The sequence below is a fragment of the Dipodomys spectabilis genome, unplaced genomic scaffold, assembly GCF_019054845.1.
Source record: "Dipodomys spectabilis isolate Male_0828 unplaced genomic scaffold, ASM1905484v1 ptg000001l, whole genome shotgun sequence".
NCBI classification, from domain to species: Eukaryota; Metazoa; Chordata; class Mammalia; order Rodentia; family Heteromyidae; genus Dipodomys; species Dipodomys spectabilis.
This window is the reverse complement of record NW_024870678.1, coordinates 29,257,271-29,275,278: the sequence shown is the minus strand read 5'-3', so window position 1 is coordinate 29,275,278 and position 18,008 is coordinate 29,257,271. Positions and strand designations below refer to the sequence as shown.

General features: G+C 38.3%; 1 protein-coding gene across 1 annotated transcript; it reads left to right on the top strand.

Moving 5' to 3' along the window:
- The first annotated feature begins 90 nt into the window (after positions 1-90).
- Fbxo30 (F-box protein 30) lies at positions 91-17,475 on the top strand. Its single transcript, XM_042687061.1, has 3 exons — positions 91-234; positions 9,721-11,776; positions 15,330-17,475. Exons 2-3 carry the CDS (start codon positions 9,737-9,739, stop codon positions 15,531-15,533), a joined length of 2,244 nt encoding a protein of 747 aa, XP_042542995.1. The 5' UTR covers positions 91-234; positions 9,721-9,736; the 3' UTR covers positions 15,534-17,475.
- The last annotated feature ends 533 nt before the right edge of the window (positions 17,476-18,008 follow it).

The following is an 18,008-nucleotide window of genomic DNA, read 5'->3' as shown; positions in this document are numbered from 1 at the left end:
CCCGCCGCCTGCTCCTGCGTGCGCGCCGCCGGTGGGCGGGGCCGAGCGGGGCGGGGCGCGCGGAGAGGGCGGCCGCCTTTGGAGGAGGCCGTGGAAGAGAGAAAAGGCGGCGGCCGGGTTGTGGAGAGCGGCGCGGAGGAGGAGGCGGACCGGTCCCGAGCGTGGGGCGCGGAGCTTCGGGGTACGGCGGCCACGGCAAGCGGGGCCAGGGCCGCGGTTCGGCCGCAGCGGCCGGTGAGTGTCCGGGAGGCCCCGCCCGCGGGGAGGCCGGCGCGGGCCGCGGAGAGCGCCGGGCACCGCGGCTGCGGCCGAGCGGGGCGCGGACCTGGGCTCCGGGGCCGCGGCGGGACCCGGGCGGAGCGGAGTCGGCGCGGCTCGGGGGCCGGGGCCGCCGTGCGGGCGCGCGGGGCCGGGGCCGTCCGCCCCCGGGGTCCGCGCCCCGCCGCCTGCGTGGCCAGCGGTTGAGGCGGTCAGCAAATGGCGACCCGAACCCCGGGGCCGCCGACCCCCCCCCCCGGGTCACCCTGGTTTGGGGGTGCGTGCGCGCGCGCAGGTCGAGGAGGGGTTGTCAAACTTTTAGGGAACCCCGTGCCTTTGGGGGGCGTCGAGCAAGTTGGGATTCTTTGGGGACAAACGGGTTAAAGTGAGGACTTGGGGCGGCCTGGAAACTCTCTCGGCGGGATGAGCGGAGTTGGTAACTTTTCCATTCATGGAAGCGAGACGGCCCGGCTCAGCCTCAGACCTTGTGAAAGGCGAACTCCTGCCCCGCGCTGCAGACCTGCGGGGCGGGCACACAGATCGCGGGGTGCAGCCCCAGGATCTGCGGGGGGGGGGTGTTCCACGTGACTGAGCTGTCTGGGTAAACCCTGCTCCCCACCCCCCACCCCCACCCCCGGCCCGTCTCTGCTTTTAACTTCCAGCCCCGGTTGTAAATCCTGAATTAAAGATGCTTGGGGAAGCAAACTGACCTTTTTCTTTCTCGCGATTACTTTGTTGTTGTTGACGACTCCGAGCCAAGATGAAGTTATTTATGGGCATCTTGATACCAATGTAGGTTAAGTTAGAACTCTGAACGCAGCCTCCCCGCCCCACCCCCCAGCCAACTCTCTAGGTGGTGAACCTGTTCTCTGCTGCCCAGTAAATGACCGTGCCCTACCTTGGTGCGTAGTAAAGTTTTCCAAAACAGTTGAGTGGTTCACCGGGCCGAAGGCAGGACACCATAAAATTCGCCTTTAGGATTCTCCCCTCCCTCCCCCCTCCGCCCAGGGGTAGATTTCAGTCTGTGGTTTTCGTTGAATCCCTCTTCTTGATGCTTAGTCACTGTTTCTCACTGTGGAAGTTTAATTGGGGACAGCGTGGTGTTTTGCAAACTCCTTAAATTGCCAGTTTGTTTTTTACCCAGGACTTTAATTAACATAAAGCTTTATTTCGTGGGTGATTCTAGAAATGGAACCGGAGTTTGCCTGTGTGTTCCAAGTTTACTAAAATGTTTAGGTTGAACCCAGTGTTTCTAAGTTGCTAGCATTGGGAGACTTGCTTAAAAAAACAACAACTAAGTATTCATATAAAATGTAACATTAAAATGCAGTACTGCATAAATAATTGCTAACGTTTTTTGACAATGTATGTAGTCGGAGAGCTATTTGAAAGTCACCAAAATAGGTATTGGTTAATGAGTTTAGTATTTGGTCTCTAAGCCAGATCTAAAACATATGACTATTGTGATATTTTAAGTGATCTGCTGAGACTATTTTGATGAAGGGAGTTGGTGAACACTGGTCATTGTATTATAGAATGGCACTGTGTTTGTAGAAAACTTGTTTTGACTCAAAAAAGACTAAGTATTACTTAATTTCATATTCATTGCAATGAAATAGGTGAGATTGAGCTTGAATAAATTGCTTGTAGGTCAGTTTAGGGAGGTGTTACATGAGCATACATCAAATTTCCTTCTAACAAAGTATGTCTTTCAAAGAGAAATGTTAGCACTAGATACAGTAGTTCCTCATATCACTGCATTTAATGAGCTTCTTAAGTTTAAGCAGATATAAAAACAATTGTACATGAAGTTGTGTGTATAAATGTGGCTGTTTTCTAAGAACTGCATGTTCATGTCTTATTGGACACAATTATAACCAACCTTTCCAAAGATCTACATTGATTTCAGAGTACAGAAACTGCCTCGAGCCCAAAAGCTGAGAGTCGTTGGCAGGCCACTCACTGCCAGCCTGGTGGAACGCTTTGAACTGAGCATCAGTTCACACAGGTTCTTATCTTAGTATTAACGTTTACTAATATTGCTTTCCTTTCTGATAAAAAGCTGTGATACTTTAATTTGTTTAATGGAGAACATTTCAACTCACCACTTTGAAACCAATCTGTCACCATGACCATGTTTAGAAGTACAAGTTGTATATTTTCTATTATATCACATCGGGAATGATATATACTTGAGTTTTTTTCTCATGTAATTCATCTTAAAACCAGGAACAAAAGTTTAATAAAACAATTACATACTGTAACTCATTGAGCCATTTTGGACCAGGACATGTGCTGTATGGGTTGGGAATCCAGTGATAGAGTCTTGTCTAGCCACCTTGACACCCTCCTTTTTAATTTTTTAACTTTTTATTATGTTTATTTTCAGTGCTGAGGATATCCTAGGCTCTTAGATATTCTAGACAAGGGCTGTACCACTAAGCTATACCTCCAGATCCCCACCCTACATACTTTTTAAAGCTAAGACAACCTGGGTGCCAGTGGCTTATGCCTATAATCCTAGCTACTCAGGAGGCTGAGATCTGAGGATCATGGTTCGAAGCCAGTCTCTAAATAACCAACAAAATGCCAGAAGTGAAACTGTGGCTCAAGTGGTCGAGGGTCAACCGTGACCAAAAGAGCTTGGGGACGGTGCCCAGGCCCTGAACTTAAACCCAAGGACACACACACACACACACACACACACACACACACACACACACACACACACACACACACACACACACACACACACACACACACACACACACACACACACACACACACACACACACACACGACAAAATGTCCAACCAAAGTATCGTTTTATTATGATAATTAAAATGAAATGCATCCGAGCAGTAGTCAATCTATGTTTGCATTTACCATATACACACTGGTAACTTTGACTATATGAAGGATATTTGCCCTGAGATGCTTCTGGCAACATTGCACTAATGGACTTATTTGTAATAATGGTTAATCATTTAAACAGGTCTGTCTAGTTCCACATCACCCGTACTTTGGGACAACATGTTATTATTTTAAGTAGAATTCTATTTTGTCTAATACCATGCTAATTTTAATATTAAGGCCGTAGATTAGTGCCACTCCCTATTTCAAGCCCCTCCTCATCTTATATCCTTCAGTGTCTGTACAAGTCTAAACACCAAACCTTGTCTTTTTTTTTAAATTAGTGCCTCTTCATTTAGTTTTTCTTATTAACTAGCCTCCAGAGTTGATTAGCAATAAAATAATGGAGCAACATGTTTCCTCCTTTTTTTAATCAATGTTAGTTTTTAAAGATTTTTTTAAACAATGGAAGATTGACATTTCCTTTCTTTGATTTACCTTTCCCATTGATTTACTTTTTAAAAGATGATAGAGCTATCTCTAATCCATATGTAATACCACCTGTTAGCACACCAGCTAGGTGCTCCATATGTGAACACCACTGGCTTTTTTTTTTTATCTGAGACTGGAAATCAAACTATGTATCTGATACTTTGACTCATTGGCAGTGTTTTACCAACTGAGCCACATCTCCAACCCCTTCCCCCCACCCCCACCATTGACTTTCAAGCCACGGTAAGGCTGTAACTTTGACTCAGATTCGTTGTCTAATGGCAGAGCTGTAAATCTATCTTTTTTCATGGGCTATGTTTTTGACATCAAGAATCTCAGTTGTTTGGAATCCATGTTGTTGTTTTATTGCATGCCTTGTTGTTTTTATTCACATATTTACACAAATGAATCTGTTTAGGGCAGAATTTGAATGCAGGGAACACAGTCATGAGTGAGATAGAGATGGCTTTGACCTTTGTGGAGCTTGAAGATGTCCTGTGGGTAGATATTAGAATCATGATTTACTTTGAGTTTTTAGTACTAACAGGGGAAATGTACTAGTTGATAAATATACATCAGAACCTTTGTTTTGAGGTACACGGAAAAGTAGCATTTAAGCTAAGGCTAAAGAGTTGGAGTGGCATGTTAAGGTAAGGAAAGATGTGCGTCTTTTAATAGAAGGAACAATCCTCACTCAACAATCTGTTTTGCATACATTCGGTGACTTTTCTTGACATGTTATGAAATCATGCTGGTTTGTTATCTCCCTTTGTGTTTCCGTGATTTTGGAAAAATATTTGAGGGCACTATCTCTTTGCCTTAAATGACAAGATCTCATTTCATTGTATGGGAAAATGCCATGTCTTAAAACTATTTTTAAGAATTGCTTGTCAGCCACAGAGTGTGTTTGGCAAGGCACTTCTGTAGAGAAAATTGAAACTACTGTAAAGTTTTTAATAAAACTTTTTCCAGAAATCCATATTAAAGTGTAAATTAACACAGATGTTATTTGCCATGCTAACTCTTTTTTAATTTTTAATTTTACTTTCCTATAAAGATGTACAGAGGTTTACAGTTATATCAGTAAGGTGATGAGTACATTTCTTGTCCAGCATTGTTACTCCCTCCTTTGTTTTTCTGCTGCTATCTCTTCCCTCCCTCATCTACCCCAAGTTGTAAAGTTCATATTAAGTGTAGTAAACCAGACCCAAAGAAATAGAGGTCCCATGATTTCTCTTGAAATAACTAGTATATGTCTAGGATTATCTTACCAGATGAGCAGAAAAGCTCAAAAGCTATGTACATATGACCACATAAGATGATGCTAAGCAAAATGAACCCCAACATATGGCACAAGAGATTTTTCTTTGTTTTTGTTGTTTTTAATGTACTATGTGATTTTTTTTGTTTCTTTTGTATATTCTTCCTCCTATGGTATATCCCTGGTGTCACTGTATTTGATTTTGGACCTTGCATCTTGTATGTACATTTATCTAATTTGGGGAGGGGAAGAGGAATAACAAAATGCTGAAACAAGGACACAGGATGACCCATTGCAACAATGATATTCACAAGACACTATGTTGGAAATGCTATGCTAACTCTTTAACTCTGCTTCAACAGAGTTAAAAGAAACATTGAGTTTTAAATTTAAGCACATCTTGATTGAAGCCTCAATTGTAGCTACTTGTTTTCTACCAGACCTTCTGTGTCATTGTTCAACAGATAAAATTAGGGCTGTGCAGTTTAAAATCTATTTCACAAAATTTATGAGTAGCTGTGGATAGCTTTATTAAAGCATTTTAAATTTGCTAATTATGATGTTAGAGGTTACATCTGGGAGCGTTTTAAATTGTGAAAAGCTGAGGATTCGCTCTCCCCAAAACACACTCCAAAATGACTGCTACATTTTCTTATCTCTTTACATATGAACTGTCAAATGGGATTGAACTTGATTCTTCTTTTTTGTGGCTATTTTGAGAATTGGTAAATATATCATATACCTTATGTTTATGTTGGGCATTATTGGTCAGATTATTTAGAAGACATTTTAAACAGGTATCTTCATAGTAAAGTAATATGTTCTTATAATTAGAAAGGAGCAAAAAGACTTTCTTGACCACAAGGGCGATTAAGGGTTGGAATAAACTACAAGCAAAGTTGTGTAATCTCCATTCCCCAAATAACATCTTAAAATTGAGTCACCAGTTACTGAAGAGCTGCCTTATTTTCTTGAACTTCAGTAAGCAACCATGTCTGCTACTCTCTTTTTATATTGGTCAGATACAGAGTTAAGTCCTACTTTTGCCAGTTAGTAGGTAGATGATTCTCAGCAAGTTATTTAACCATTTCTGAACCTCAGATTTCTCTGGGTTCTTATAAGGATGTAAATGATTTAATATATTTTAAGGATAAAATAAGTATAGAATTAATGTTCTCTTTTTCTTCAGTCAACTTCAATAAAGAATAGGAATTCTGGATAAGTTGGTACAAGTTTCATTGTTTTTGTTTTTAAACATTCAGAGGAAGGATGATATGGTCTCAGCTCTTTATTTAGAATCCTTGAGAACTCATTTCTTTCCTTTTGCCTTTAAAAGTATTCTCTCTTTTTGCATTTAACTTAGAATTGTAAGTTATTATTATTTTGCTAGTCCTAGGCTTGAACTCTGGCCCTGGGCTCTGTCCCTGAGCTTTTTTTTTTTTTGGCTCAAGGTTAGAACTCTACCACTTGAGCCACAGCACCACTTACGGATTTTTTCTTTTTTGAGTAGTTTTATTGGCGATAAGAGTCATGTATTTTCCTGCCCCAGCTGGTTTTGAATTTCTATCCTCAGATCTCAGCCTCCTAAGTAGCTAGTATTATAGGCAGAGCCATAGGTGCTGGCAATAGTTACTATTTTTAACACTTCAGGAAGCCAGTGTTTTTTTTTTGTTGTTGTTTGTTTTTAATTGGCTTACATTAACTATAAGGGGGAGGGGATTCATTTGTTTACAATATAGTCAGTCTCACCCTATCACTCATCCTCTATCCCAAAACAATTTCAACGGGTTTCATATTCCATTTTCATAGTTGAAATCCATCTGTTCTGATTGCATTCACTGCTTTGACTTCTTTCATTCTCCTTGTTAGTCCAACTCCCTCCTTCTAGTTCCTTCCCCCAATAACAGAGCCTGTTTCTCCTTCCCTAGGGGGCCCTGTAACCCCCTGTTGATCAACAGCCTTCACTGAGGTTCTTTATACTGTTTTCGTATATGCTTGCAATATATTTCCAAAATATTTACCCTTTTTCTTTTTTTTCTTTCCCCATTCTCCTTTTTTTTTTTTTTTACTTTTGAAAACCAAGTATGCTTTAATAATTAAATTTAACTTACATCTGGAATACTTAACTTTTTACACAAACTTTAAAATAGCAGCTATTTCACATACAAAAACCCCATTCTCCTTTTAGTGATGTTTCTAAGATGTGTTCTGCCTGGTGGTCATGTGATGGAATATGTGGTAACATAAAATGTCCCTAACAAGTTCTAAAAGCAGTGGTCACTCCTGTTGAAATCGCTTGTTTTTTAGGTTTCTGTCTTAGCAACAGACAGGCTTGTAATCTTTAGCATGTGAGATAAACTTGTATAGTAGCTGCAAAATAAGAAAGCTACAGCTCTTTATACAGTCTAATCAACCGTTAAGCTTTGTCTCAATTCTTCTTGACGTATCTTTTTGAACATCTGCTTAAATTACGAATGTTTGTCACTATTCATCTGTCATTTCTTCTACTATGAAGAATGTTTTTAATTTGGAAGTTGTATACTTGTTTATGAAATTTGAAAGAAAATATAAAGGCACCTTATTTTATTATTAAGCACAATTTAAAATTAGAATTTTGATGTTGAATGTGTGTCTCCTCTCCTTAGCATAATTCAACATTGTATAGAACTTCTTACCTAATTAAGTAAAGCTCTGTTAATGATGACTAGATAGGTTTTTATTATTGTAGTTCGAGGAAAATCATGCTTTAATGGAAGAAAATAAGAAAGCAATTTGATAAGTGATTACTTTTTCTGGTCCAAGATAGAGTTTAGAGGAAAATATGTAAAAGAGCCAATTATCTTTTATGTACTGAATTTAGAAAACAGGCCAAGAATATGCTTCTTAGCTAGAAAATTATATACTGCAGTATAACAAGTTGGAAAACACTTGAGTTACAAGTGAAAACATACAAAGTTGTTACAGAGGTATGGAGTCTGCAAGAGGGATCTGGGCAGGATGCTTTTATAGCTGAGATTTCAGTATATAGGTGGTATTGAAACTTTTGAAGAACACCCAAGGAGAATGTATAGAATAAACCAGAAATGACACGTTCTCTGATAAAAAGCTAATTTTAGATAAAGGAATAACCAAAGAGGTAACAGTAGGAGAATTTGAGAAGTGTGGAAACAACATGAAAAATAAAGGAAAACAACAGTCCAAAAAGGAAAGGTTAGTCATCATAATGAAATACGGCCAAAGGAGATGGCATCTGAAAAAACAAGTAAATACCCTTTGGATTTAGAAAACCTCACTAAGAACAGATTGAGACAGTAAAGTGAGGGTAGAGTTGGTGAGTGTATTAGAGATTAGATTTTTGTTGTTGTTACTTTTTGGTTTTCTAAAATCTTGACTGAGTAGTAAATAAGAATGATATAAAAGGTCAGTATTAGTTTAAGTTTTTGATGCTGATAGGAACAAACCAACGACATGGTTGAAATGATTTAAAAATGCATCAAATAGATTCAAATTATAGTTAGGCCAGTATATCTTGCTTATACTTTCTTTTATTTGATGCTAAAAAAGTTAAAATGTTAGTTGTAATGCAGGAAAGATCATGAGGTGTCTGTAATCTCTTCATCTTTTCTAGACCCTGTTTCTCAAAATTCTCTAGAGCTTTCACTTACTAAAAGTGAATTCTTTAGAGCAACATATAACACTTACCAGGGGATTTGCTTCATTTCTGTTGGGTCTCACTTTTCAGAGCTATCTTATATTTCACCCTGATCCAGCAATCATAGGAAGATTGAGTAGGTGTTATCAGTGAATGTGTTTCTGCATTTTCATGTGCTGAATGCCTTTTTTCTTACCAGTTTACGGTCTCATACTTCTTATCCTTCATGGCTACTATGCATTATCTACCCTCTTAACATACTGATTAGCTTTTCTTTTTTCTTTTTTTTTTTTTTAACTGTATTTTTTTGTCTTTTCTTTTTTGGTACTGGGGATCGAACCCAGGACCTTGCACTTGCTAGGCAAGCGCTTTGCCACTGAGCTACATCCCAGCCCTGATTAGCTTTTCTATATTACCATTTTATTTTCTTTATCTTGATCACGAGGGTGATGGGGTTTTTACTGTCTGCAGGCTCCTGTTCTAGCTCCTTAGGAGAACGTGTCACACAGAATACTACCTGGTACATAGTAGTTTAATGAAAGAAACTCTCTCCAGAGAGCCACAGCTACATAGCTTGGGCTAAACTTTTATTTTCTAGATAAATTTCTTATATACTTTGATTAAGCTTGTTGATTTATTGTAGACCTTAATAGGTTTATATAGAAGAAGAGATGAGTTAATATATTCAGAAGGAATAAAAAATTAGTAAAAAAGTTTTGATTATGTGCCTTTATGTAATAGATTATTCTGTTAGAAATATGAAGTCTCTGCAATGTGAGATAAACCAAAATCAGTTTAATTGAAATTAAATGATAAACTGTAGCATTCTCTGAAATCTAGAAATTGAAGGTACACAGTAACTTATTATCACTAATTGATTTAGTACACAATATTCGTTTTAAGTATTATATTTTGAAAGGTATAATATGCCTTTGATATACTGGTAATTTGGTACATAAAAAAGAAACTTTATGACATTTTAAAGTACTGAGTTGTTACTTAAAGTGATTAACTTCCTTCAAGATGATTTATTGATCGTATGTAAAATGAACTAGTTGAATATGTTCATATGTTTATTCTTATTTCTGAAGAATAAAGTGGTTTATATTATTAATTTTTTCAAAAATTGACCACTTTTTGGCTAACTTGCTTTCTTTTTTTTTTCTTTCTTTCTTTTTCTTTTTTTTTCTATTTCAAAAACTAGAGCTGGATTGGCCACTATGGAGGAGGAGCTGCAGCATTCACACTGTGTGAATTGTGTCAGTAGGCGCTGTATGACCAGACCTGACCCTGGGGTTTCCTGTGACTTGATTGGTTGTCCATTGGTTTGTGGAGCAGTTTTCCACTCTTGTAAAGCTGATGAGCATCGACTTTTATGTCCTTTTGAGCGCGTGCCTTGTTTAAATAGTGACTTTGGATGTCCATTTACGCTGGCTCGAAATAAAGTTGCTGAACATCTAGAAATGTGTCCTGCAAGTGTGGTGTGCTGTACTATGGAATGGAACCGATGGCCAGTTAGTTATGCAGACCGGAAATCATATGAAAATCTAAGCAGAGATGTTGATGAAGTGGCACAACTTGATATGGCCTTGGCTCTTCAAGATCAAAGGATGCTCTTAGAATCACTCAAAGTAGCCACCATGATGTCAAAAGCAACTGATAAAGTATCTGAACCTAGAGAGCAAATCTCTGTTAAATCAAGTGTCCAAGAAATTCCACATGCTAATGGTTTGGTGTCTGTTGATGAAGAATCTTATGGTGCACTTTATCAAGCTACTGTAGAGACAACCCGAAGTTTGGCTGCTGCTTTAGATATCCTGAACACTGCCACAAGAGACATTGGCATGTTAAATACAAGTCCCCATGCTACCACAAATGAAATGGATGAAGGACAAAATGCCAGGGAAAGCCAACAAGATAGAAACTTAAAAGACCAGGATCATCTTCATGAGGATGAGATAGGGGCAGTAGGTGGAATCGACTATAATGGCACAAGTCAGAATGCCCAGTCTGAACAAAATGGTTCAAGTGATTTACTATGTGACCTGAATTCAGGTTGTTATGGCACTTCTACTCTTTGTAATGGCTTTCCTTTGGAAAACATACGTACACAGGTCAAAGATGATGATCAGAATTTTCATGATGACTCATTACAAAGTAACTTAACAAATGGAGAATGCATAGCATCAGATGGTACTTCAGAACCTTCCAATTCGCTTTTAGTAGGAGCACAACTTAGGGAAATACTTCCATCCAGCGCTTTGCCTAATGGCACAGTTCAGCATATCCTCATGCCAGATGGTGAAGATGAAGGAGAATTGTATTGGAAAAAAGTAGACTTAGGAGACTTGAGGAATATGGATGTTTTATCTTTAAATCATACTCCTTCATTCAAATTTCTCTCTAACTCATGTTGGTCTAAACCAAAGGAAGATAAAGCTGTAGATACATCCGACTTGGAAGTTGGAGAAGATCCCATGGGCCTCCAAGGAATAGATCTGATTACAGCAGCGTTACTCTTTTGTCTAGGAGACTCTCCAGGAGGAAGGGGTATATCTGATAGTCGCATGGTAGATGTGTATCACGTTGACTTTGGGACACAGACCTTTTCACTTCCATCTGCAATATTAGCTACAAATACAATGGTTGGGGAAATAGCTTCAGCTTCAGCTTGTGATCATGCCAATCCACAACTTTCAAATCCCAGCCCTTTTCAGACACTTGGGCTGGATTTAGTATTAGAATGTGTTGCTAGATACCAACCTAAGCAACGTTCAATGTTTACCTTTGTGTGTGGACAGTTATTTAGGAGAAAGGAATTTTCTTCACATTTTAAGAATGTGCATGGTGACATTCACGCTGGACTCAACGGATGGATGGAACAGAGGTGTCCTTTAGCTTACTATGGTTGTACCTATTCCCAGCGTAGGTTTTGTCCATCAACACTAGGAGCAAAGATTATACATGACCGCCATTTGAGGTCATTTGGAGTTCAGCCATGTGTGTCTACGGTATTAGCAGAGCCTTCTAGAAACTGTGTACTGGGATTACATAGTGACCATCTAAGTAGTCTTCCATTTGAGGTCCTGCAACATATTGCAGGCTTTCTTGATGGCTTCAGTTTATGCCAGCTCTCCTGTGTATCCAGACTAATGAGGGATGTATGTGGCAGTCTGCTTCAGTCTCGAGGAATGGTTATATTGCAGTGGGGGAAAAAGAAGTATCCAGAAGGAAATTCATCATGGCAGATTAAGGAAAAGGTTAGTTCAATCTTCACCAAATCTACTTATTTAAAGAGTAGGCAATAATGCTGCAGCATTAATACAGTGAATACCTTGCTGAGAAATTGATTATCCTGTAAAGCTAATATCATGATGCATTTTTTTAAAATGTCAGCGGAGAACTAGAATAGAGTTGTTTGCCATAATCACAAATTTATTGTAGATTTCCCAGATCTAGACTCACATGACAAAGGGCATTTGTTTTACACTTCCTTAATTCTCTGTTAACAGCTTCCTTTACATCCGTGTTGCAGTCTTCTGATTTCTGAAACAGTTTCCCCATATGACAATGGAGAAAGAAGACCATCTTGCTTACAGTTACCTTTATTCTTATCAGATTTTTTGGGGGGCGGGGTTGGGGGAGAATGGAGGGTCAGTTGTGGGGCTTGAACTCTGAGCCTGGGTGCTGTCCCTCAGCTCTTCAGCTCAAGGCTAGCACTCTACCACATTGTCACAGCGCCACTTCCAGTTTTCTGATGATTAATTGGAGATAAGAGTCTCACAGATTTTTCTGCCCAGACTGGCTGTGAACTGCGATTCTCAGATCGCAGCCTTCTGAATAGTTAGGATTACAGGCGTGAGCCACCAGTGCCCGGCTTAGTCTTGCCAGTTTTTTTTTTTTTTTTTTTTGGTCCGGACGTGGGGCCTGAACTCTGGGCCTTGGCGCTGTCCCTCAGCTCTTCAGCTCAAGGCTAGCGCTCTACCACTTGAGCCACAGCGCCACTCCGGCTTTTTTCTTTTTGCTTATGTGGTGCTGAGGAATCGAACCCAGGGCCTCAGGCATGCAAGGCAAGCGCTCTACCACTGAGCCATCTTCCCAGCAGTCTTGCCAGTTTTATATGTCAGAATTATATTGTGGATAGCTAGCCTTACTACAGTACAAAGGAGTGACGCCTATAATAAATCTAGCAGACCTGGCTCTACCATTTCCCTCCTGTGATATGCTTAGCTTCTATTAGAAGCCCTATGCAGTGAAAAGTAAAAGGGATTGTAGCCAGGTACCAAGTGGCTTATGCCTATAATCCTAGCTACTCAAGAGGCTGAAATCTGAGTATTGCAGTTCAAAGCTAGTTCAGGCAAGAAAGTCCATGAGACTTTCTTCTCCAGTTAGCCTCTAAACTGGCAGAAGCAGAGCTGTGGCTCAAGTGGTAGAGCACTAGCATTGAGCAAAAACAGCTTAGGGAGAGTAGCCGGGCCCTGCGTTCAGGCCCCATAACTAGCACAAAAGGATTGCAGAGATCTGTGATTACAGGTAGTTTTCATTTTAGAATATGTAGAAAATTTTACATTTTCTTATGTGTAGGCAGTTTTGATAAGCTGAACATTTGGTTGCAAAGTATTCAGAATTCTGATTATTCTTGATAACCTTAGGTTTTATCTTTTATTGTTCTCTCTTCGAGGCCTTGATCAATGAATGAACACACAAGTTATTTTATGAATTTCTTTCCCCAAAAGGGCATCTGGTGGCAGAAATTTCGTTTTGCAAGATGGTTAGTTTTTCCCTTTTTGGGATGACACACTATGAACTCAGTTCTTATTCACTAGTATTAACTTGGAATGAAATATTTTCAGGGAATTTTTAATAATCTCACCTAGCCTCCAAGTTTAAATTAACATCACATATAAATTAGTTAGAACGACCCCTATACTGTGGTCATTTTCTGTACAAAATAGACAAGCATTTACTGGATATCTCTAGTTGGTTATATAATAGTTTCCTCAATCTCAAAATGTCCAATTTACTCCTCTACCCACTTAATCTCAGGAAGGGCTGTTATTGTCTAACAAGCTGTCTACACCAGCGGTCTGTGATTGTTTTTTGCTCACTTTATTTCTATATCTAGGTAATTAAGTCCTTTTCATTCTTGCTGTTTTCATATCTGCCAGGTTTTCATTTGTCTCCCTACCCTTTTCCTAGTTCACTCTCATCTTTGATTCTCTTCTGGAGCACTACTACAGCTTCCTTCTGAGTCTCTACTTCCAGTGGACTTCTCTCCAACTCTATACAAGAATTTAGAATTATATATATAATGTTTCTTAGACACGGTTCTTACGCTATCAGTTAATGTTTATAGCTTTGTTAGTATTCCTCCATCGACCTTTTGGATTAGAGGCTGTCTTTTTAACAGAAGTGTGTTCAACTTTTTATAATCTTATTCATACTTAACCTTCTGCCGTTTTTTCCTTTTACTTTATATCCCTGCCACACTGACTTGTTTTTCTCATGTTTTCTTTCTTCTTGCAAGGTTTTCTTAGTACCCACATTTGAACACCTATAGCATACCAGTGTATCTTAGCACCAATCCTCCTTGGATACCAAGGGATGATAATATTCAGTGTTCTCTATCTAGACATCATTCTATTAGCTGGGATGTGTAGGTTTTTCTTGCCCTGTTCATAATTGTTACCTAGGGCTTTCTTAGTCTTCATTCATGCTTGTTATGTATGTCTAGGAAGCATTATGTTTCCATTCATAAAGATGATAAGGGGCCATATACCATTGATGGACTAGGGAGATAGTGTTTCAGGAGTTGCTGACTCAGCGAGGGGAAATAGCTCACATGTTTCCAGTAGACACATGAACAGGGATGACAGATGAGTCCTTTATCTTAAAAGCAATTGCATAGCCTACAATAAGATCCATTTTTGCATAATCTTACTCTTTAATTGTAAACTTTTAGGGACATTTTGAATAAATTGAAGCAACTGGTTTTTAAAAAATATTTTTAGTAGCTTCAGTACTTGTGAGTTGTGTTTGAATAAGCTTAAGTATTTTTTAGAATACTTTGTATGGAGTAACAGGTATTAATGAAAACTCTAGGGAGAAAAAATATTTGTCAGTATCTCCAGGTTATGAATAGCTTAACATAGGTACTTTCACATAAAAATAATTGTATACAGTATATGTTATTTTAGAAAGTAGCTCTGCATTCATGAAGTTACATTTGTTTTATGTTTAATAAGCCACATTGGGTATGAGTTTTTAATGTTGGCTTTTACTTGTTGTATGTGTGTGTGTGTGTGTGTGTGTGTGTGTGTGTGTGTGTGTGTGTGTGTGTGTGTGTGTGTGTGTGTGTGTGTGTGTGTTAGTCGTGGGGCTTGAACTCTGGGCCCAAGCGCGGTCCCTCAGTTCTTCAGCTCAAAGTGAGCGCTCTACCATTTGAGCCACAGTGCCACTTCTGGTTTTCTGGTGGTTTATTGGACATAAGAGTCTCATGGGCTTTCCTGCCCAGGCTGGCTTTGAATCATGATCCTCAGCTCTCAGCCTCCTAAGTAGCTAGGATTACAGGTGTGAGCCACTGGCGCCTGGCTTACTTATTTTTTTATGTATTAGATTTATTTATTGTAATCACTATCCCATAGAAGTGTCAATTTGACCAAGACTTACATCCAGATTTTCAAGTAGCTAACTACTTGAAATACTAGGTGTTCTTCTTAACAGTAGAAAAATATATGTATAATTAGAGCCAGAAGTGTGTTTTGGTTTTCTGTAAATTGACTTGTTTAATTCTGAAGTGGAATTTTCTTCTAGGTATGGCGATTCAGTACTGCATTTTGTTCTGTTGATGAGTGGAAATTTGCTGACATCCTGAGCATGGCTGACCACTTGAAGAAATGCAGTTACAATGTGGTAGAGAAACGGGAGGAAGCAATCCCATTGCCCTGTATGTGTGTGACTCGAGAGCTCACTAAAGAAGGACGTTCACTACGCTCAGTTTTAAAACCTGTACTGTAAGAACTGTACCTTCATGTGCACATACACACATCCAGGCACCTAATTTCTTTGTAATATGTGACACTTTTATTAATGTATTAAAGATTACAACTAGCAAAATTTATTGTCACTGTGTATATAAATGTTTTGAAGTGACATATATTTTTATAAAGTACTGTTTAGTTTGAAAAAAAGTTGCCTTAACGTTTGAAATGTGTGAAATTTTTGGAACTTGCTGGACAGGGTGATCTAATCTTTACATAAATTTCAGAATTAGTTTTTTTTAATTGTGTGCATATTTTGGTTCTTAAACTTTTTGCTTCTTAAACTAACAAGATCCTGACCAAACAACTTATTCCACATATTTTCTATGGGTTGAAGCACAGGTTAATCGAAAAGCAAAATTTTGATTAAAATCTGTGGCAGAAGAATAACTTTCAATTGCTTAAGCGTAAGATCATTACATAGTTTTTATTTTCCAGATTTCTCCTTTGACAATCAGTGATGCATAGGGATCTCTATTATACTGAAATATGCTTAAAATCATGACTAATGTTTGGCAAATGTTTTGAAATGGTCATATTTAAAATAATCCACAAAGGTGTTTTCATCTTAGGCTCTTACAACTCCTACAAGGAAAGTGATTCATACGCAGCTTTTTATTAGATATCATATCCAAAGACTCTTGGCAGTGTTTTACACAATCTTTCTTTTTGCTTTAACCCATATATGTATATGGGAGGTAAAAGCAAAAACAAAAAACAAGCCTGTAAATTTAATTTGAAACTCTTCATGGTATTATGTATTTGCTAGATAATTTTAATGCTTGAAAAAATATGCCTAAGTTTGAATTGGGCGTATATGAATACATTTTAAATATTCAGAATGCAAAGGGCTCAACTAGTTTGTTCATGAGCATTTGGCAAGTTTGGCTTTTGATGCTTATAAAAATATAACTACATTATTTTAAGACATTTTAAAATGGGAAGTTTAATAGCTTCTTTATAATGTAACAATCAAACAGGTACATGTCTTGGTTGACAATCTCTTTGAGACATTTCCAAGCTAATTTCTGATATATTTCTAGTGGAAAGTAAGAGTTTTATCTTTGTATGAAGATCATGGTATAATGGAAGAATATTCACAGGCCTATTCTTGGAAGCTTTCAAAATGATTTGTCTATAATTAACTTGATGTAGTGACCTTTAAAAAATGAATGTACATGTTATATCAGTATTTAGAAATAAGTTGCAAAGAGGAGAATTTATACCTAAATAATTGGTCCTCGGTAAATTCTGGCATTTGGTAATATAAAGTGATGACAAACTACATTGTTTTTGAATGTCAGAGCTCAATTGTTATCCTTCCTTTCTACATTGTTCCTGAGGGTTTATAGTTCCTGGTTTATGATTCCCATATATGGCAATCAGGCTGAGCAGAGACGTTCCTTGGGCATTAGAAAATTCTGAACTGCTTAAGATTTGTTTTGGTTGGATCAGTCCTTACTACAGTTGAAAAATGTAGCAGTAAAGACTAATCAATTGTTTTGCCTCATTTGTCATTTTCCTTTTAGAATACTGATTTGTCAATGCTTAAGCTTTCTTTTCAATTGTGAGATTAATTTAATTTGAAAAAAATCCATTGCTGTTAAGAAGCCAAAAATAAGATCTCAGATACTTTAGAATAGAACTCTGCCTTACAGTTTTGCTGAAGAACGTGTCCATAATTAGGATAGCACAGTGTTTATGTTTGTTTTATGGCTGTGGTTTTCAAGTCCATGAGTTCTAAATTTAGGCTTCTTGTTTCCACACCAGATCATGAGATATTTAACATTGTTTTTCACATCATATTTCTTTTGCACATCTTTCACTGTTTTTTTGTTATGCCACCATACTGTTTTGTTAGAATGTGTTCATTTTGCAACATGTGTTCAAGTTCTAATAAAATTGATGTTTTTCCTTTATATGGCTCATTAACTTACAAAGGAAAACTTTCATTTAAATAAAATCATAATACTTGTTTAACAAATTCCAGATGCACTCATATTGTTTCTTTAATTTTGACCTGTGTATTCCAGGAGTAGCTGGTTGATGTTGATCATTTCTCACTTTGTTTTTACTGTTGAACTGTTTTTCTTTAAGTATGAAAAGCTTAGTTTTCATACTTAGTTTTCTCTGCTTCCTCGGTGTCTTAGTATTTCCATCTAGAGGTATTGAAGGACTAGAGACTTCCTGGCATGATTATTTCTTTAAAACCTGTAATGAGAACCTTGTGTTTGCCCTCTTAAGCACGAAAAGGTTTGTATGTTGGCCTGGTAGATTGTAAATTGAGAAGTCTGTTGATCTCTTAATCTTTGTCAAACAGCAAGATAAAGGGCAAGCTTCAGAATGGAGCACAAGATATTCTCTCATTCTCTGTCTCTCCTTCCCATTCCCCCTCAGCTCTTTGTATTTGAGATGGGAACAAGCAATCTATTTTAACAAGTTATCTAGCGAT